The following is a 22,392-nucleotide window of genomic DNA, read 5'->3' on the forward strand; positions in this document are numbered from 1 at the left end:
AACACAATAAGCGCAAGACAGTTTATGAAAGGTCAAATAAAAAAAAAATGACACGTAAATGCTGAGTTAACTAAATAGTTAACAGCACCTCCCTTACAGAAGTTTAATAAGTTAATATGTTTCTGGAAAAAGGATTAACTGTATTAATAATTTGGCAGAAAACAATGGGATGTGGTACATTTTTAAGGGCTTCTATTATAATCCTTTTCTTTGAGCCACTCACATTTACATTTCATTTAATGACCCAGAGAAAAGAGGATTTTTAAAGTCAATATAAGGTAAAGTGATTTGTTTTTAAGAGTTCTCGTCCTAAAAATAGTTGTAAAAAGATTGGCTGGTAAAATGAAGTTTGTTTTATAAACTAAATGAACAGGAGTTTCATTGATGTGAAGAAAATAACGGTGAAAGTTCATATCAATGAATTACATTTCGTAATATTTACTCTCCCTCGCAACATTGCAATAACTGCGTATTATTTTTCCACGGTTATTTTGAGGAATTGGTTTGAGGCGGAAACAAGTAGAGATTGAGCCCCCCCTAACCAGAGGTGTCACATGGCTAACTATGGCAAAGGCTGCTTCAGTTACTGCTATCCGGAAAGCGCTTTAATGTTTGTTTACTTCTGAACAACGACTGCTAAAAATTAACCAACAACTATTCTCGTGAATTGCTGTACTCACGCTTCCGTCGGCGAACACTGGCAAGTTCATTTATCCGTATGTTATCCTGAATTGACCAGTCACTTTTCATGACATTGCGTTTGTCATGGTCTGTATTTTCTTTCAGGCATGTCATTTTTAAATCGGCGAGAACTGGATAATTTCATGCCTGTTGTGGTTTTTAAGTAGTTATTATTCTCTTTTGGTGCTGCGATAAATCACAGTTTACTCGGATATAGTCTCTTTCCTGCACTGGACCAGAGACAGTGAAGATGCCGGTTTCAGGGGTGTAAAGTATGTGAGTGATAAGTTTCATTATTTATGTATTATTTTATGAAATTTATAGTACTTTGATACTATTAAAACTTAACGCTTATACTTTTAATTACATTTCCACAATTAAAGAAATCAATATTTTAATTCATTTAAATTTTAGACCTTCAGTGTACAACAAAGTGCATACTTAAGTTATAATCGCTTCAATCTTTCATCTTAAAAAAGTTTTTTTTTTTTTTTTTTTTTTTTTTTTTAATGTTTTTCCAGTAAAGCAACAAGCCAGTCAAATCGACGTCCTTTAATTTTTATTTGAAACAGCCAATGAAATTCATTTAAATGGTCAGTTATGTCCATTTGTTCTCACGTAGAGATTTTTAGCACTTATCACAACATAGTGGTTGACCTAAAACAAAGCTTTAATTATAACCATAGTGAAAAATGGGCAATGTATGTTAAATGTAAATACGGTAGATGATCGGTCTATAAACAGCTATACCTACATGTACTGTAAAACAACTATAAAACCGGTTGTTGGTGAATATAAAGTTTAACTAAACAACTATAAAACCAGATGTTGCTGAAAGTAAAGTTTAACTATCAGGCGTCAGTATAGGTTACTAAAGTATAGCCTTACTAAAGACTAGAAAATCACAATTAAATGTGTGAAACAATGTGTGAAACATAATTTCAGTTTTTTACACCCCTGTCCGGTTTGTTTCAAACATTTTTTTGCCACCATGATTGGATCTCCAGACTTGGTGGCTTTCACTAAAGAAACAGATTTCAGTGAAATAGACCCATCAGCTCTTCCAGAGGAACTGTCTGTGCCCATGTATCCCTACACTGGGGACATCACCCCGTGGTCCAGGATGTCTGGTGCTAATTTTAAGAAGGACTTTATCCTTTTATCAGAGTTTTCGGAGCAAGTTGGGCCCCAACCTTTGCTTACTGTTCCTTCTGAAACCAAGGCTTGTGGGACGTTTGATTTGAACCACTTCTCCCTTCGAATTATGTCAGTGGACTATCAGACCTCCCTCGCCAGCCCGGCAGGTTGTGGCTCTTTGAAACTGAACTTTGTAGAAGACTCAAAGGTAGTTTTAGGGGATTCTAGAGAAGGAGTATTTGCATATGTGCACCACCTTACGCTCTATGACCTGGAGGCTCGTGGATTTGTGCGACCTTTCTGCCTCGCCTATGTGTCGTCTGATGAGAATAAAATCATACAACAATTCCAGCAGCTTTCCTCAGAGTTCTCCAGAGTCTCTGAATGTCTGAAAACGGGGAACAGGAAGAACTTTGCGAATGAACTGGAGATAAAACTAAGAAATCTGGGGTATACAAGAGTCATGTTACTTAGAGAGATAGAAAGAGAGTTAAATAATGCATCTGTAAAGTGCACCAATGAAAGGGAATGGATGATGAATGGTATACCTACATTAGATAGAAATATAGAAGATGTGAAACACAAAGAGTGTGAAACTGAAATGAAATTTCAGAAAGACGGATGTGGGATTTCAGGAAAGGCAGAAGTAGAGTGTGAAAAGGAGAATAGGTCATGTATTACACATGAGAAAGATAAACAGTTTGGGGATCGAAGGAAGGACAAGCAGAGTAATAGATCTTTCCCAATGCCGTTGGCTAACAAAGAACAGGAGTTGGCCACTGTAGAAAAATCGATTCAGGATTATAAAAGCCTTTTAAAACAGGTCACTTGCTACCCAACCAGGAAGCTAAGAAACTCTGAGTACTCTCCTTATGAACCAGATGACCTCCCTCACTCTCTGGAACTTGACCTGGATGATTCAAAGCATGATCAGCTTGCTGGGCCAATGCTAGAATGCAATGTTTTTACTTACACAAACACACCCTCGCATTCTTCCCGATTTGACAAGCGTCTGAAAACTCTTGAAGAACTGTGTGACGACTACTTCCACCAACAGGCTCTACAGCAACTGTACTCCATTGAGAGGACATTCAGAGGAGATATTTGCCATCTCTACACACAACAACTCTGCCGTAATCTTCTCCGCAACCTTAAATCTACCAATTTCTTATTTGAGGATCCATGTGACTTGGAAGGTGCTGGATTACAGATGGGAATAGCTGGTCAACATTCAGTCCGACAACCCTCCTTTCTTCCTGCACCCTCAATTCTAAGTGAACCTGTCAGTCTTGAGTCATATGCCTCCTGTGTTGAAATGGTGCCAATCAAACTAGAGTTAGGTGGATCTAGCCAATCTCCAGTTGTACCCAGCTCTGTAAATACCCCTTCCGAGGATAGCCTACCCTTGACATCCGACACCGCCCCTGTAGAAGCTGAAATGGAAAATGAGGGAGCAGTTTCAGCTCTGGATTGTCAAGAAAATGTGGAATATGTTTCAGCTTTGATGAAGACCAGTATTAGTAGTGGAGATAGTATTGAGGTCTTAGGGACAGAGAAGTCCTTCAGATCGCAGGGTTCAAATTTACCAATGGATACAGCAATGCAAAGACCACCATCTTTGTCCACTACAGCTGCACTAGAGTATCTAAGGCAAGGGAGAGTACCTACTAGACGGACTTGCAGTGAAGACAGCATTGAGGTGCTTAGCACAACAGAATCCATCCTACCAGAAGAACTGCGTGCCTCATACCCTTGCGCAATTGATGAGGAAATCCCAGAGCAAGAGAATGATGAGAAAGACATGCGTCAAAAACAAGACAAAAATTCTGAATGCGTTTTGGATATGGACAATGTTCCTGGAGATCATGGAGGTGCCTGTTTGCTGGAGCAGCAAGGTTTTTATCCTGCCGTCACCCTGACCCCACCTGACTGTCCTATTACTTTGACTCTGGGTGGGTCAAGCTCTCAAGATGCTTGTCATGTAACAGAATCGCTCCCTTTCTCATTGTTAGATGAGCCCTGTCGGACAGAACCTGACGATTTGTCAGACTGCTTCAGCTACCTGAGCACCACTGCCTCCACAACCTCCGAATGCCCTTTCTCTGTTTGTCTTCCCGGGGATAAAAGAGAAGGTGGGACCAGACGGAGGCGTGGCAGAGTAGGGCGGGCAGCATTGCAGTTCTTGCGACAGTTTCCCTTTGCAGTTCACGCAGTGTTTAGCCTTCTAAGTGGCCGAACATTGGTGGTACTAGGCAACGAGGAGGCTGCAGTGAGACGACTAGTTACAGCACTTTCTGTGTATGTGCCACATCTGAGTAGATACAGAGACAGCATTCAGCCATGGACTTCAATGCCGCTGCAGCTTACAGACCTGCTCAACTGGAAACTTATCGGCTTTAATAGGTAACATTTACTATGCCTCATAATCTTTTTTGAATTGAAGGGAACTCAAATATCTCGATAATCTAGTTCAGATACATTTATTTGGGGTAAACTCTGCAGGAAAATTTCCAATTAAAGGGCTAGTTCCCCCCAAAATGAAAATTCTGTCATTAATTACTCACCCTCATGTCGTTCCAAACCCGTAAGACCTTTGTTCATCTTCTGAATACAAATGAAGATATTTTTGATAAAATACGTGAGGTACCCAACTCCTGCTAGACAGGAATTTAAACCACCACTTTCAAGGTCCAGAAAGGTACTAAAGAGAGCGTCAAAATAGTTCACTTGCCTGCAGTGGTTCAACCTTAATTTTATGAAGTGATGAGAATACATTTGTGCACAAAAACAAAACAAAAATAACTTTATTCAACAATATCTTCTCTTCTGTATCATACTCCTACACTGTTTAATTCAGCGCTTCCAGGTTCTACGTCAGAACGGCAACATATTATTGGCTGGCCCGTGTCAGCATTACACGCATGCATCATGCTGCTCATGTGAACAGCGTCAGCCGATTCTGAGCCAATGTTCTGACGCAGAACCTGGAAGCACTGAACGTAAACAGCGAAGGAGGATGACACAGAAGATATTATTGAATAAAGTCGTTATTTTTGTTTTGATTTTGCACACAAAAATTATCCTCTTCCCTTCGTAACATTAAGGTTGAACCACTGTAGTTCCTTTCAGGGCCTTTAAAAAGTGGTGGTTAAATTGCTGTCTATGGAGTAGTCAGATACCTCTTGGATTTCATCAAAAACATAATTTATATTCTGAAGATGAACAAAGGTCTCACAGGTTTGGAACGACATGAGGGTGAGTAATTAATGACAGAATTTTTATTTTTGGGTGAACTAACCCTTTTGGTCTAACATCACACATCACTGTTTCCAGGTCCAAACACTCCTCCAGTACAAAAAGCAAAAAACAAACTGTGCTAACATACTCAAAGGGGTGGCTGTAGTACTACTTAAAAATCATGATCATAACCTCAACTGCCTTACTAAAATCTTAGGAGGCCAGTGATTCTTTTTTGAATCATTATAATATTGGTATCTTGGTCACTCTAAGCCTGGAGACTGTGTAAATCATGAGTTCTGAAAAGCTTAAAAGTGTGCTATAAAAGAGCTCAAAAATAGCTGTGAGATAGTATTCTCATTTGAAAGAGTAGAGGCTTGGACCCAGAAATAGCATTTATAGGAAGGTCAACACATCATGACTTGACAATGTGGCTCTTCAGGAGCAGGGTTGTGTGCCACTGGTATACAGCATAAACATTAATTCACTGCTTTGTTGAGCTTAAATGATATAGCAACTGTTAAAAAGGTCATTTTACTTGGGATGCATAAAAACAAGAACCTAGGTAACCTTTCAGCAATGTTATCAAGATAAACACTGTTAGCTAAGTTGAAGCCACTTTGACTGTATTTTTGCTTTTTATATTTACACAGGATGTGCTGTTTTACTCACACAAATTTGCCTCACTGCCTGGGCCATTATAGCCGATATCTCAGTGTTCTAGATGTGGATCAAAAGACACTGCGCTGCCCAACATACAGTGGTACTCTAATCAACCTGCTGGTGGATCCAAGAAGCCACTTCAAACGTGGAAACACCTACTTCATGTTTGCTCAAAGTGTGCAATGCAAGCTTGTCACCAGAGCATTCCTTTTAACATTTTTACATGGTCACCATACAACAAGAAGGCCTTTGGAAAATACAAGGACAGAAAGTTTTCTTTCTGAATTTCACAAAGACGATAAGAAAATACTCAACTATTTATCTGAGCTCATTAAACTTAACTTCATGGAGAATCCACCCAATATCCTCCGATTCAGCTACACCACATCCTCTGTTTTCAAACTCTGAAACAGTCATTCACACAAACTAGACAACGATTTGAGCACTGTACAGTAGTTATACTTGGCTTTGATTGCATTCAAACACATCTAGTTGTTTTTGCCTGGCTGCAACAGTATAATCTTTACATTTTCTGCATGCTTTGAAATCTTGTTTATAAAGGAAGTTGAATAGAATATTTACAGTAATATTGCGCAAAGATCCCTAAAAACCGTCATAGGTCACAACCTTAAATGATCTGTAACAAAGCAATATTAAACAGCTTAGTGTTGCATTTGAAACTTTGTAATTTATTTAAATTACTACTGATGTTCAAAGATTTGTATATGGTTCTGTTTCTGAATATAATTGTGCTTTACATGCTCCAGATATTAATCACAGTACTGTAATGTTGAAAAATACTGGTCATTTCCCAAAAAAGAAAAAACACTTGACAATGAAAAAAAATTTTAGAACTACCACTTATATCCTTTGAAAACGTTAAAGGCACTCTTTCTGTACATTAAAACTGTACAGTTTGTTCATCTTGTTGAAAAGTCAAATGTTAATATATACATAATAAAGAGTTCTTAATTTTTGCAGCTTTAAAATTCTGAATTCTGAATTGACTGGAAAATGTGCAATTAACAAGATCAGTTATATTAGGAAGTATGTCTCTCAGCTAAATTTGCCACAAACAAAAACAATGGGATAAAACAATTTCCCTAGCAGATGAAGGATAAATGAAACTGATCTCATCCAAACTTATTGCAAGAAATGAAACGCAGCCCATGTTCATTTGTTCAGGATGTTGGTCAGGCTTATTTTACTTGGCGCTGCATTTGTTGCAGGATTCTATGCTTTTCTTGAGTAAGTCTGGCCACCTGCAAAACAGAGAAGAGCAGCTTACTTTAAAAACACACGAGTTATTGAGATCTAATTATATCTTTGTACATTTTTTGTTACATTAAGCCATTAATGGAAAAGATTCTTACGTTGCTTTCAAGTTGCATTCTCAAGCTTAGCTGCCAAGGGCAGTACAATCTGAAATCAAATAGAGTGCATTTGCAAACTGTTGACAAATTAAATTTCATGCCATGTTCTTACATACTTAAAGATATAGTTCACCCAAAAATGAAAATTTTGCCATACACAAAAGATGATATTTTGAAGAATGCTGGTAAGACAGTTGACAACACCAATTGACTTCCATAGTAGGAAAAAAAAAAAAAGAAAAAAAAAATACTAATGGAAGTCAATGGGTGCTGTCAATTTTCTGGTTACCAACATTCTTCAAAATATCTTTGTGTGTTCAACAGAAGAAAGAATCTCAGTCAGGTTTGGAACAACTTGAGGGTGAGCAAGTTTGACAATTTTCATTTTTGGGTGAACTATCCCTTTAACATTAACAAAATTATCCTATTGCTGAATATTATTCCCAATTTCTCCAATTGCCGTTTTATTCCCGACCATCCTTTTTATATCCCTCTGGACAAAATGTATTAGGAATATCCAAAATGTCCAATGCAATTCTAATATTCTATTAGAAATTGAATTCCTTTAATATATTCATGCATGTACAGCAAATCTACATCATAAACATCCCTCAGTCATATGACATATCATGAATTTACTATAGTGATTGACTGCTGCTTCTTACTCATTCCAAGTGGCAAGCAAGCTATTGATGGGATATGTGTAGGAGTCTAGCATCACTCTGCTTTCCACAAAGTACATGCAGAGGAAGGATGCAACCAGGGAATGTTCGGTTTCACTCCATTTTCTGAAACAGATATATAGCATGTAATTGCTTATCATGAAGGTTTTTGTTCAGTTTTGGTGTATGTGTGTGACCACACAACCTTACCCCTGTACGTGTTGGTACTGCTCATGAGACAGTTCCTGCAGAAGACAGCACAGGATGTAGTGCAGCACATCCGGCTTTCCCAGCAGACTGTTGAAGAACCAACGGAGCGCCCAGTGGTTGAACTAAAGGCAAATTAAATTACACATACAAACAATTACACATGAATCTACACACAATCAAAACTTCTCAATTTATAACAGAACTCAGGGAACTTCAGCATTTCTAATTGTTGTTTATAGCTGTTAACTGAAGGTCTGAACTTGCCCACATTGACTAAAAACTACAGAAATAAGTACCCTGAAAGAAATGATGACATTGAGGATGGGGCTGAGCTGAGAGTGGAAAATGCGCAGCACCAAAGCCTGAGTGGCTAACAGCAGTCTAGCCTGGTCAGGATAATCCTAATGGAAGGAGGGAGGGAGGGAGGGGGAAGGAGGGAGGGAGGGAGGGGGGTATAACAACATTACATAGCACCAATAAGACAAAACAATATATAATATATAACTGGTTTGATCTGCCCCATATTATATTATATTATATATTTATTATCATTTATTTAGGATATGTCAGGCATATTCAGAGGCCTGGGAAGAATTATTTTTTTTAATTTTGTGCATATTTACTTTAATTACTGTAAAAAACAAAAAACAAAAAAAACAATTACTAATAAGGTGGTTTAGACAAAAAAAATATATAACAGAACGAATTAATTTAAACTCACATTATCAAAGGATTTGGGGATCTGTATACGGGAAGTCAGCGTTAGCTCCTTGAGAATTACACTGGCAGTGTCTCTGGTCACCTGTAGAGAAACACATAATGTCTACAAAATATCTCAGTATGTTCTCCATCCCTCTGCCCATCCTGACCAAGCGTGCCGCACAAGTCCTGAAAAATGAAGCCAAAGCGTCTCGATCGCCCCCAGGTGGTTGGTCCCAGTATAGGTCATAAACCTCACCCTCTTCATATAATTTAATGGTATGCGAGACAAACTTAAAGCTGCGGTCTGTGATTTTTGGCCCTCTAGCGGTTAATAAACAGAACTGCACGCGTCTTGCGGAAGAACATTGTAGCTGGAGCTACTTTTCTCCGCGTATGTCTATGGCGAGTCACGCAGTTACTGTGATACTCTGCGGCGAGTCCTACCAGTCTGGTCTGAAATATAAACACTTATTATAAGTGTACCATAATGATTCAGGATAAGACAAAAACACGGTTTGGAAAATGGATTCATATTGTCCTATATTCTCATATAATTTTTGTAAATTTTTAACACAAAAAAAGTTGCGGGCTGCAGCTTTAAATTACACTTCAAATATTTTTTTCCAATGATGGTTTGTCATTTTATGTACTTTTTAATCACGCTGATGTAAGTTCAATTGTTTATTTATTTTATTTTTTTTTTAAATGGTTTTAGTTTGGTTTTAGTTAGTTATCTGATGCTATAAAAACAGGGGTGTGACGTCATGATTGACAGCTGTGATTGACAGCTTCTCTGAGCCAAGTAGTCACTGAGGCATCAACAAAAATTTTTCAGGAGGAGACTGGAGATTTAACTTTAATTTCTACATTTCCATAACTGTTTATTTCACATAGACATAATGAGTTCTGCAGTAAACTGTACTAAACAATTCTGCGGGAGTGTGGGCGGGGCCTTTACAGACTGGCTCCACTTCATGCTCACTACTGCGCAGACTCGGGTCCCAAATCAGCACAAGATGTCAGCGCCATATTAGGACATTGACAGCTTCACTTTTCTACAATGGAAGAGAGTGGAGATGCGTAGTGCTTTTTTCTTCTCTCTTTTTTTTTTTTTTTTTTTATACAGTCTATCATCCTGACAGACACAAAATAAACACTCTTCTCACCTCTTGAAAGGTGACGTCAGGCTCGGGATAGTATGCACCAACGACAAGACCATCTGGAGTAATAAAACTGGAACTGACAATGCCAAGCAGATACACCCAGGTTTCGGCCTACAAACAAACAGACATCCGTCATAAAAGACACCAGATCTAAAAAGACACTGACAGATTTCAAACACATGAACAGTTCATTTGAATGAAATCACAATGGGTTTTTAAGTTATGATTGGTGGCATCTGATGCTAAATCATACTGTCCTGAACTGTCACACATTCAGTATGCAACAGCTAAATAATGGCTTTAACAGCAAACTAAAATGTTTTGGTTAATAAATAATGCAAAATATAGTTGTGGTCAGTGATAAATATAGATAAAATGGCCAGAATTTAATCCACTCAAATGTTACAAAAAATAAGTCAACTGAGCATTTATGCATCAAAAATCCAAAGTCAGACACAATAGGGCTTTTCACTCTTGAAATAGTTATCCCTGGGTCATTCTAAAAACTGGGTAAATGGAATCCTGGGTTATCTTGCTTCACATTTCACACTGCTCATAATTTACCCAGGGTTAACAATTAAAGGAACACTCCACTTTTTTTGAAAATAGGCTCATTTTCCAACTCCCCTAGAGTTAAACAGTTGAGTTTTACCGTTTTCGAATCCATTCAGCCGATCTCCAGGTCTGGCAGTACCACTTTTAGCGTAGCTTAGCATAGTTCATTGAATCTGATTAGACCGTTAGCATCTCGCTCAAAAATGACCAAAGAGTTTTGATATTTTTCCTATTTAAAACGTGACTCTTCTGTAGTTACATCGTGTACTAAGACCGATGGAAAATGAAAAGTTGCGATTTTCTAGGCCGATATGGCTAGGAACTATACTCTCATTCCGGGGTAATTATCAAGGAACTTTGCTGCCGTACCATGCGTGCAGCAGGCACAATGATATTACGCAGCGCCTCTCACAAATGTCTCCATGGTTGCAAGGCACGCTCCATGTGCAAACAGGGGGTCACAGGCAGTGCGTTATATCATTGCGCCTGCTGCACCCATGGTACGGCAGCAAAGTTCCTTGATTATTACGCCAAAAGTAGGTAAATATGAGTACGCTATTGGTTAACACCAAAAAAAGCAATGCCAACCCTGCTCCGGAGCAGGGTTTCATAACCCCAGGTAAAAAGCGGTGCTAACCCCGCTTCTAAATGACAAGTGTGATTACAACGATGATAACCCCGGGTTAAGCGCAGTGTGAAATGTCCTACTCAGGTTACAAATAGCTGCACTTGCTCTTACATTAAAAATAAGGTGGATTAAATTATATAAAATAACTTTATATACCGTTTTACCTACATCTGCAAAAACAGCACCGTTACAGTCCAGAACCCTCAGTGCAAACTTCAATACCTCCATCTTCTTGAACGAATTTGAACCTTTATTGAAGGAACAGGGTTGAGTGCCACTGGTATACAGCATAAGCATTCATTGCTTTGTTGATGAGCTTAAATGACACAGACACTGTTAAAGTGGGGATACATAAAAATGCAGGAAAACAAGAACCTGGTTACCTTTTCAGCAGATGTCAATAAGATAAAAACTGTCAATTCTCTACCTTCGATGGGTGTCCACTTGGTGTTCAGTAAAGGATCAGGTATGATCATATGGCCATTTCCTGGATCACATTCTTCTTGTGCTATATCAGGGGCTTGGCCTGATACAAAAATTCTGAGGTAAGCTCTGAACTGTGGAGGTGTGAATCGGGAGGCGGGGCAAGAGACACCAAGAATTGGCGAAAATATTGTGTGGACCGCACCACTGTAGTCGCCAACCTGAACAAACAAAAATAACAGAAATAAATACATTCTAGAAGGGGCATTTACAATATCATGATTATTAACCTTTCCAATCTTTGATAATATGCAAACATTGTGTCATTTAACAACCACTGCCTTTCCTCAATTTGAGAGGATTTTTTTTTTTTTAAGAAAGATTATATTTTAAAAAGGGTGTCCTTGTAGGTGCATGTAGATCATACTCTCCACAAATCCTCTGCATAAAAAAAAAAAAATGAGAAAACTCCTGAGAGTCCTGACTTAAATGACTAAACTGAGTATATAAAACTGAAATACATTAAATATGGTAGAAAGCACTGAAGGAAAAGGATTTATTCCGATGTACCTTGCACAGGTAGAGGGGAACCAAGTCTCTCATTCTCTGCAGCCTAAATCCCAGACAGACATACATGCATACAATGAAAGATTGTACCATAAATTGTATTAATATTCTGCTTATATAACACAACAATGTTCATGATATGCAGCTGGCACTCACGTGGGATTATTGGTACTTCTGACAACTTTCAGATAGCGAGCCAGCTCACGGTACCTAACGTGTTAAAAAAAGGGTCGATTATTAATATTATTTTATTAAGGTTGGCAAGGTCTAAAGCAATGACACTTAACACAATAACAAAAATAATAATCATTGGTCCAACACAGAATCTGCTAACTTTGTCCTTATATTTTCTGTGCTGTTTACAAGGAAAAATGCCCAGAAAGGATTTAAAAAGGCAATATTATGCCCTTTTATAGTCTTTATTTTTTATTTGTTTTTTGTTTTTTTACACTATTACTGATCAATATTTTGGATCATTTAAATAATGTTTCAGCTTAGTGGAAAAAATACAGTTTTGGGTAAATCTACCTTTAAGTATGTATAACACTTTGTGAATGACAGATGAAAGACCTCTTTGTGGAATTCTGCATGTGCAGATTGTAGGCCCATTTGATTTATTGCACATATCATTGAAGTAAATGAAGAGAGATTTAATAAGCAGCAAATTAAACAAAAAAGTACACTAAGGAAGGGCCATTACTTGTTTTGTTTTTGAAGTTTACAGACTCTCGCTTGAATCACGCTCAGAGGTTCATACAAGACTTGAAGCTTTCGACCTTTGACCTGCCTTTCTCCAGTGATGTTTTGACCTTTCATCACACTAGAGAGCAAGGGATCATCCCACGGTAGCACACTCAGACTGCAGTCAAAGAAAAGAAAACTGAATCTTAAAGCAACAAAACAATGGCAGGCCACAACTGAAGAATTATTGCATCAACAAGCAAAATATGTGAAACATTTTTCTAAGAAACGACACAAGGATAACTGAAATTATCATCTTGGATGAAATATTCTTCAAGCAGCAAAAAGTGCATGGCTTTTCTACACCCAAGTGACAGCACATGTGTTGTTACCTTTTTGGCAATGTGCAGGTTGGAGGCAGAGGAAGCCTCTGGAAGAAAAAGTCCAGTTGCTTTATAAAAGTGCTGGAAAAATCGAAGTCAACTAAAAGCGTCCACACCTTCGTCATAAATCTGAAAGACAAACACACAGACAGTTTATAAAAAAACAAAACAAAAGGCACTGTCCAAGTAAACACATAAAAGAACAGGTGTGTAGCGTTACCTCCACAGGAGCATTGACACAGTTTCAAATACAATGTTAGCAGCAAGTATATTTCTGCAAGGGAGACATAACACAAAGAATTATACATTACATATCAAAAACAGGGGACAGTATATGTAAAAGTGTATAGTATTTTACCCAGGAACAGTGTGAGTGACGAAAAGCTTGATAGCCCCTAATAGCATCACAACAGAAGCCTTTGGATTCTCTTTCTTTGCTTCATTCAAAAACATTTTGATATGCTGACTCACAACAGTGTAACTGCAAAAAATAGAGAAAAGAAACAACATTAGTAAAGCACATACTCAACTCCAAAGTTGCACTGATTACAAAATGTGATTATAAGTAGTGGTGTTCGCTAAAGGCTGGAATACACTACACAACTTTAAAAAATCTGATCAGATTTTAAAACACTAGGCTTCATACACTTACCAACTTTGTAAATGGTTAAAGAGGAAAAACTGGGCGTCATACACTAAACAACTGAGGATCACACACTACCAGACTTTCAAATCATTACGAACACAACAAACGCACACAGAAACAAGCCTCGTTGCTAGGAGGTGTCTGTGATTGGCTACAATGATCAACGCTTCATAAACTAGGGCTGAAACGATTAGTCGACATTATCGACAACGTCGACAATAAAAAATTGTCGACAAATATTTTTGTTGTCGAATAGTCTCTTGATCTCATACGACCTATTTGAAGGGCCTGCAATAACGCGGTGTAACCAGTGGGGCACTGTAGCGCAATACTGTAATGCAGCCCTCCCGGATCCAATCCAATAAAAGAAGTCAGCGCTTTGGAGAGCATAGTGCAAACGAAGTCGAACCCGTGAAATGTGGGAGATTAACATAGCATAAACATAACAAACATAACGTTTAGCATAACTACAGAATACTGTCATGCAGGGCCACCAACTCTCATTCAAACTCAATGTTCTCACGCCACACGTTCATTTTCTCACACAGTGAAAGATGCATCGCAGAGCAAAGAGGACACAGACAACGCACCGACAGATCAGGTTACTTTTGATATAAAACTAAGTCTAAGCTTTTAAATTCAGTCAATATTACTACGGGATTCAAACAATACTTGTGGTGGTGACGCTGTTTAACGTTGTGTGGCAGATCGCTGTAACACCTCAGTTCAAGCGGCATGTGAACATATTCCTCTCTATTACAGCGCAAAATAAACATGAATGAACATCAAAAAGTACTTACTGAAACGAATCCATCTCTATTGTAATCACTTAATCGGAGTTTTAACCGCAGAAAGAAGTCAATAAAACTTGCAAACAAATATATCACACAAAATGTAACATTTACCTCAGGAAAGCCATTCAATGACCATAAACTCGATAGTTTGTGTGTGTGTGTGTGTGTGTGTGTGTGTGTGTGTGTGTGTGTGTGTGTGTGTGTGTGTGTGTGTATATATAGAATATGATATATAATGTGTGTGTGTATGTATGTATGTTGTTGTTTCATTTTTCAAAAAAATCCCACATAATTACATTATATTTTTTAACCTGAAGGATATTGGTCTATTCAGTTGACTTGAAAATTATTAAAAATACACTTTTAAAAGCTGAAGTGATTTCCATGTTTTATTTACTAGTTAAAATACAGTATAACTGAATATTTTAACTAATTGCTAAAGTAGAATAATCGGACAAAGCTTACTGATTAATCAGTGCAATAATCGATGATTAGTCGATTAATCATTCTAATAATCAATAGATTAATCGATTATCAAAATAATCGTTTGTTGCAGCCCTATCATAAACATGTTGTAAATAGACATCTTTGGCGCTCTTCACTGAGAGCTTAAACAGATTCAAACGCTCCCGTGTGTACGCAGGTGTCTATCAGCGGATCCTTAAAATATCCTCTGATAGATGGATTTGCTAACAGACGCTTGCTTTCAAATCCTCCCGTGTAAGCGCTTGGTGAAGAGCTTCAAAGTCTATTTACAACATGTTTGTGAAGCGTTGATCATTGTAGCCAATATATCTGTTGAACACATGAACACAATGGCCAATCAGAGGTTTAAGAATCTTGGTATGCTGGTATTGTCACATTTTTTAAATTTCAGTACCTTGGTACCAAATTTGTACTTTTGACAACCCTACTCTAAAGATTACAACAGGAGTTAAAGGTGAGTGGTGAAGTCAGTTGTTTTATCTGTGCCGAGTCCAATTAAATACTGAGGCTAATCTGAAGTTCTGGTACCAGTGTTCTGGTGAAAAACTATGTTTCCATCCACCTATTTTTATGTGCAATTTGGGATATTGCATAAAAGAACACTAGATAGAAACACAAAGATGCGCATAAAAAAAAAAAAATGTATGCACTCAAATGAGTCTGATAAACTTTTCATCCGATAAGAAAACATGCTAATAAACTACAATGGAAACGGATTTACCGTATAAATTCCTCGATGCGCATCAAAAAAAGAGATGTGACCTTGGGATGGGACAGCACAGCTGAACCAACCAGCGGACCGATCTCGTTGCACAGCATCTGAAATGCTGTTTTGGTTGTTCTGAAATGCCTGAGCAAAGTCTGTTGGCAAAGTGATTCAGTATAATTACATCCCAGAACTGTCTTACATGACTGTATTCCCAAAACAACAGGCATCTGCCTCCAGGATGGAAATGGTGCTTTATGCGATATTCCAATTTCGCGCATAAGTTAAATTTGCAACTTTGGATGGAAACACAGCTACTGGTAGATAGAGGACGATGTGTGTTCTAAAATCTGCTTAAAATGTCAAACATGTTTTAATATCCTCCAACTGGATAGAAACAAAGTCTGAAGCTAAAAATCTGGGACTGGTGCAGAGGTTCGGCAACTATTGTCGACTCATCTAGACTGCAAATCAGGGCAAAAACCTGAGCTAAAGTCATGTTGTGTATTCCAACCTTAAGAATCACTATTACTATTGGTCATGCTTAGATATAAATCTAGTTACTATAATAACAGTCCATGTAATATGTTAATCTCTTACCCAAAACACAGTTCTTAAATTTACAGTTCATCAATTATACCTAAATTATCTAAATGAATCAAACTGTGATCAGTTTCCAATTTTATAAAGCAGATTGCAAAATAATACTGAAAGTAATATAAAAGAAGGACCACTCACTCATACTCCAGTATCTTAAAGTGATGTTTATGGCATCCTTTACATCCGATGGCTTGACTCTGTATAGTGCTGTTATCGTTGTGGTGACAGATGCACCGACATTTTTTTTGATGGCTGGAATTCTCAAACCCCAACAAGAAAGTTGCATACTTCCTTGCCAAACTACCAGAAAATGTGTGCAATGAAGCCTCTACAACAAACACACGCAAACAATTTTAAGATTTAGGTTGGCAAAGGTACAAAGAAACAATACATCTGCAGTTTAATCGCATGAGAGAACATACCTGCACGTCGTAGGTCTGCATCCATATCCAGTGGGTCAAAGGTGAAGTTCAGCTCATGCAGATATCCCATCAGTCTCTTATCCCGGAGGGCCTTCCAGTAGACGCTGTGCTTATGGGCATTACAGTGGCAAATGCCAGGGATAGTCCAAGACTCACACTTTAAAACACAAGTCAAGCCTCATTTAGTTACATGGCGCTTTATCAATGCTTCACAAACACAAAAGTGGCCTTGGTTTTATCCTGATATATTTAGTTAACATTCAAATAAAAATTACCCTAAGCTTTACTCACCCTCAATCCATCCTAGGTGTATATGACTTTCTTCTTTCTGATGAACACAATCTGAGATATTTTAATAAATATCCCAACGCATCCGAGCTTTATAATGGCAGTGAGCAATACCAACGGGTATGAAGCTGAAGGAAGTTCATTCATCCACCATAAGCGTACTCCACACGGCTCCGGGGGGTTAATAAAGGCCTTCTGAAGCAAAGCAATGCGTTTGTGTAAAAAAAGAAAAAAAAAAAAAAAAGAAAAAAAATCCATAGTTAACAAGCTATGAAGTAAAATATCTAGCTTCCGCCCAGACCGCCTTCCGTATTCAACTTAAGAAGAAAGCGTAAAACTCTCACAGTTCAGAAAGCTTACGCTACATCCTACGCCTTCCGAATTCAACTTGAGGAAAAAGCTTAACTGATGCAACTCCAGTTTACACTTTCTTGAATACGGTTGAATACAGAAGGCGTAGGATGTAGCGTAAAGGCGGTCTGGTGGAATACGGAAGTCTGGTGGAAGGTAGATATTTTATTTAGGGCTGTCAAAATAACACGTTAATTTCAATTAATTAATCTGAGAAAAAAATAACACGTTAAAAAAAAAATAACGCAGATTAATCCATTCCGTATTGACCTTTGAACCTGGAGCCGTTCTCGTGCGCGCGGGCTCTCTCTGTCTTCAAAGTAAGCACCAAGATGCACTCTCTCTACCTCACACATAATAATCTAAATCAACTGACACAATGCTAAAAGTTTGTAAGACCGAATCCATGTTTCACGAGGCGCATTCGGAGAATGTTTTTCGGTTTTTCCTGAATAACCGCTGGGTGTGAATAGTGCTCAAAGAACTTCACATCATCTTCTCTGACAGGCGCCCTGCACGTGCAGCTAACATAAACCACACTTTCAGTAAACAAAAAGAAAATCCTATCCAGTGGTGAAGTGTTTTCTGTGTTGACAAATATTTTGAGATATCCTTATAGCCTAACAGTCGCGATTCGCAGACAACGCATCAACGTCCGCTAATGTCTGATTCGCGACCTAATGACTCATTTGAACAGATTCATTTTAATGAATCATGACAACAACAGATCTGTCCACACAGTCTATAATGAATCATTTACTCAAACAACTCTGAAACGAGAACATAAGTGTGCTTACCCCATTTAGCAAGAGTGGTTAGTAAAATTAGCCTTAATAATCCACAGTATTTTAAGGTTATTTAAATGACAATGTGTAGTAAATTAGGCCTACCTATAAAATCAGTTAGTTTAGACTGGAGTGAGGTGAAACCAGAACAAAGTAAGTTGTTAGCTAGGTGCATTCAATTGTATATGGTAGAAAATTATACTATTAGTTAATATAACTTCTAAATGCTACTTTTTAATACTTTTCAGGTTTAGCAAAAAAGCATCTTCTCTTACAAAGCTATAAAATAATTTTATTTTTTTTGCAAAGAGGGCAAGAAAGAATTACAGTGACAGTGACGGGTACTTTATTGTCAGTATCGGGCTCGCAGATCACGTGGGTAGGGCACTTTTTTACTGTTTGTGTGGATGACCATGTCTGTCACCACCGAAGACATTGATTTTGAAGACATTTTTGACCCAGGAAAAACCCTGCATTGATTCACTTGAATTGAAATATTAAATACTTTCACAAATCAAAAATTATGTATGCGATTAATTTAGATTAATTAAATCACAGAGTATGTAATTAATTAGATTCAAATTTTTAATCGATTGACAGCCCTAATTCTATTTCATAACTTGATAAATATGGATTTTTTTTTTTTTTTTACACAAATACATCGCTTCGCTTCAGAAGGCCTTTATTACCCCCAGGAGCCGTGTGGAGTATGTTTATGATGGATGGATGTGATTGGATGCACTTTCTTGAGGTGATACTCGTTGGTATTGCTCATTGCCATTATAAAGCTTGGATGCATCATGATATTTATTAATATAACTCAGATTGTGTTCATAGGAAAGAAGAAAGTCATATATACCTTGGCTTGAGGGTGAGTAAAGGATCATTATCGTTTGAAAGTGAACTTATCCTTTAAATCAGTTCGTATAGAGGTAATAATTCAGGCCTAGTATCCATCAACACACCAAGCAAAGAAACTGCGTTCAGCATAAATGTTTATGTACAAAAAAAAAAAAAAAAACACTTTTTGAAAAAAAATAAATAAATTTTTTTGCATCAACATTTTTATTAAATTATTTTAAAAAACTAAATACAGCACAAAAAAAAAAAAAAAATAGTATTTTATTTCTAAAATAATAATGTCTGTCTGCCTGAACAGGATTAAAATAATTGGATTTTTTTTTTTTTTTTCACATTTTACACAAAAACGTATAAAAAAAACCTGATGGTAAAACATGATTCACATTCTGTATGCAAAATATAAGTAGCTTTTTTCCCCCCTTCTGATTTGAGAGACATAACACTCTGCCATTTTTGTGAGTAACGAACAAACTCTATCCACCTTATTCCTGACTAGCCTAATGCATTTCGAATTATGGGTTGCACTTCCGGTTTGGGGAACTTCCATTTAAAAAGACTGAAACAAATCGTTTCAAATCATAAGGTTGCCCTACAAACAAAGCCTATCTGTCAGTTTGACTAAATGAGCTGTCAATGTTTCTTTCATGTTTTATTTTTTAGACATCATGAGAATAACGTAACGCTTGGTATTTTAACGTAACGTTATAACAAGAATATCTATGGCAAGAGCTCTTTTCAGACGCTGCTTTCTATCCTCGTGATTATTTTCCTTTGTCCCTTTGCATTCCACTGTAATAGTATGAAAAAGGACAACATATACTGCACATTTGTGGTCTGTTCTCCCGATATAATTTACTATATATCCCATTAAGAATTCACTGGAATGCACAAAGAATATCTCGTTTTTCTCCTCAAAGCCTCACATCTCTTTCCAGGTTTGTTTTCACATTTAAATACAATTTATTATCTGTAAAAATTACGGAAATCACTTTGAAATAGTATCACGCAATGCTGATGTTCATGAACATTTTTTATTAAGGAACATAAATTACATAATACAGATATAGTTATATTTAACCCGTTATTGCTGTGGAAAGAATCAAGCTTCTGGTCATATTCATGGTCTGTTGAAAGTACCTTGTTGATGCTTTTACACTTTTAAATGTCCTTGTAATGTTTGTTGTTTAAAGGCGAGTAGAATAATGGCATCTCATTGTACTCAGTTTTTAAAAAAAAAAAATGCATTATTGCGTTCATAGAGCGAGCCTTTCACTGACTATTTACAGCTAAACAGAAGTTACACCCATAATTCACGCAAAGCGTCATGGGGTGTAGGAATAAGGTGGATAGATGAGAGTCTGATTTAAGTTTTAAACTAGTGAACTCACCGTGGAGGCTAGTTTGTCACAGATGTAGCAAAAACACTGATCGCAGTGCTTTGCATTATTTTGTAGAGGTCCTGAGATGTCCTTCTCTGCTCGACTAGAACAAGCAAACACACAATGGCACATAAACAATCACAGAAAACACAAGTCCTTCACACTACAGCGGCCTTGTTTATTGTACTGACCAGAAAGCCAGGGTGCAGTCATATCTAGCATGTGGAAGCACTGTTGCAGTTTGGGAGTATGTGATGGCCAAGTCCTCATCCAACTCCTCAATATGTTTGGATATAACGTTATCTGAGATCAAAAGAAAACAGAGAAGAGAAGCAGAGAAGCAGAGAGATGATAATGCTACTGAATGATAACCATAGTATTTATGGAATAACAAGGAGCTTCAAAAAGGTACTGCATTGGTATATGAAACAAAAATACGTATTATTACCATGGTAAATTTTAAAACCCATTGCATTACTACAGTTAATGTTAAAGAAAACATGGCATTGTCATGCTACGTGTCCAAAAACGGTTGTTTTATGGTTCATTTGAATGATCACAACAGTAACTTTTAGTTTTTTTAGTGTCAAGATTAAAAAAAACTCCTTAACGCAGACTACCTGCTTCGTTCCTCTCATTTTCAACGATCAGCACAGAGGAATCGTTGTGGGACATCAAGGAGTCACCTTCGTCTTCATCATCATCATCGCTCAAAATGATTATAGGAATGTTGTGCTGCGTCCTACGGGACATGACAGAAAATGAGAAGAAACTACCTCAAATAACAGCCTAGCTCAATTAACATTGCGTGCGTCTCGTATAAGGAAACTTTAACATTTACTTTATTCTATTTTTCTGTAACTTAGATAATGAAACTTACATATTTTGTCGAAATGAACCCTTGGACGCGCGCGTTCAAAGTTTGGCGCTTCCGCTGAATCACGTGACTCTGACAAATCGGAAATGTTGTCAATATCTTACCCTCCCCCAGTCGATAGTTAATTTAATTTTAATTAGTTTTACACAAAATATATTACAAAATCACAAAAACAACAATACACAACAGGTGCCAGAAGTGTTGATAAAATAAATACTTACAGTACAGTATATCTACAGAATCTTGCCATGTAGTTATTTACGAAAAAAATAATTATGATTCTCCGCAAATGTCTAGCGTTAGAAAAAAACATATTAATTTAATGTTTAAGGAAAAAATAGACCTTTCCGCATTACTACCTACTTCTGTTGTAGAAAGTCTTCTCTCTTTGCAAAAAAAAGAAAGAAATCCAGATGCAAAAGTTTGTTCCAGTCAACAAAGCCAAGATGTCAGCTGTACATATGACCACCTCAGTCATATCTCTCTGTTTCATACAGTTTTCCCATCCTGTTCTGACATAGGGAACTTAGGTATTTTCCACTTTTTCTTTTTTGGCCCATCCCCATTACACTTATTTCTCCACCTTCTTAGCCTCTTTTTAATGGTGGCACACTACCAACTCTATTAAAAAAATGTCAAAAGAACATTTAAATTGTACCCCAGGTAGACTGATATGTCCAAAATCATATACAACATTTAAATCGAGAGAGCAGAATACCCTCATACCCTAGGAAAACAGGTTAAAGTTTCCTGGTTTTGCTCATCTAACATCTACTATATTCCAGATTCCAAAACTCAGACTTCATTTTTCAAGACTACAAACCCGAGATGCCTGCAGAACATCAAACAGTCCCAATCGCAGTTTCCATTTTATACAGTTCATAACTAATGACCTCATTCACAGGTGTTTTCCTCCTCTCTTTTTTTTTTTTTTTTTTTTTGGTTTTGTTTTGGTTTTTGGTTGTTTTTTGCCAGTTATTTCATTATCTTCTTGCTTTCATTGTAATGGTGGCACATGTACAGCTATTTTTTATTTATTTTTTTTATTCACATTATAAGATTATACTTCAAATGTTCCCAATACTATTAGAAAATAGAAGTAAAAGAAGGATATACAGATGCATTATATCCC

General features: G+C 37.2%; 2 protein-coding genes across 3 annotated transcripts; one reads left to right on the forward strand and one right to left on the reverse strand.

Annotated features, from left to right (window-relative positions):
* Positions 1-17: 17 nt before the first annotated feature.
* smcr8b (Smith-Magenis syndrome chromosome region, candidate 8b) lies at positions 18-6,698 on the forward strand. The gene is made up of 2 exons (XM_048197748.1): positions 18-4,221; positions 5,709-6,698. The coding sequence occupies exons 1-2, from the start codon at positions 1,673-1,675 to the stop codon at positions 6,124-6,126; spliced, it is 2,967 nt and encodes a 988-aa protein (XP_048053705.1). The 5' UTR covers positions 18-1,672; the 3' UTR covers positions 6,127-6,698.
* On the reverse strand, positions 6,387-21,776 carry zgc:112980 (uncharacterized protein LOC503706 homolog). 2 transcript variants are annotated; one of them, XM_048197749.1, is made up of 22 exons: positions 21,624-21,776; positions 21,264-21,332; positions 21,004-21,125; positions 20,575-20,686; positions 20,393-20,486; positions 16,720-16,876; positions 16,436-16,625; positions 13,424-13,546; positions 13,286-13,339; positions 13,075-13,194; positions 12,702-12,860; positions 12,158-12,211; positions 12,005-12,047; positions 11,439-11,655; positions 11,180-11,259; positions 9,832-9,939; positions 8,685-8,765; positions 8,260-8,364; positions 7,964-8,085; positions 7,757-7,879; positions 7,092-7,140; positions 6,387-6,980 (listed from the first exon to the last, which is right to left on the reverse strand). In XM_048197749.1, coding segments are annotated over exons 2-22 (2,178 nt in total). In that variant the 5' UTR covers positions 21,266-21,332; positions 21,624-21,776; the 3' UTR covers positions 6,387-6,917. The 2 variants fall into 2 exon arrangements, with proteins under 2 accessions (XP_048053706.1, XP_048053707.1); XM_048197750.1 differs by lacking the exon at positions 21,624-21,776 and adding an exon at positions 21,482-21,552.
* Between the last annotated feature and the right edge of the window lie 616 nt (positions 21,777-22,392).

Source organism: Megalobrama amblycephala, linkage group LG7, assembly GCF_018812025.1.
Source record: "Megalobrama amblycephala isolate DHTTF-2021 linkage group LG7, ASM1881202v1, whole genome shotgun sequence".
NCBI classification, from domain to species: Eukaryota; Metazoa; Chordata; class Actinopteri; order Cypriniformes; family Xenocyprididae; genus Megalobrama; species Megalobrama amblycephala.

Coding starts and splice junctions, on each gene's coding strand:
- smcr8b (XM_048197748.1), top strand. CDS start 1,673: ATGATTGGATCTCCAGACTTGGTGGCTTTCACTAAAGAAACAGATTTC. Junction 4,222..5,708: donor AAACTTATCGGCTTTAATAG/GTAACATTTACT, acceptor ATATTTACACAG/GATGTGCTGTTTTACTCACA.
- zgc:112980 (XM_048197749.1), bottom strand. Junction 16,626..16,719: donor TGCAGACCTACGACGTGCAG/GTATGTTCTCTC, acceptor TGTTTGTTGTAG/AGGCTTCATTGCACACATTT. Junction 12,048..12,157: donor AGAAGTACCAATAATCCCAC/GTGAGTGCCAGC, acceptor TCTGGGATTTAG/GCTGCAGAGAATGAGAGACT.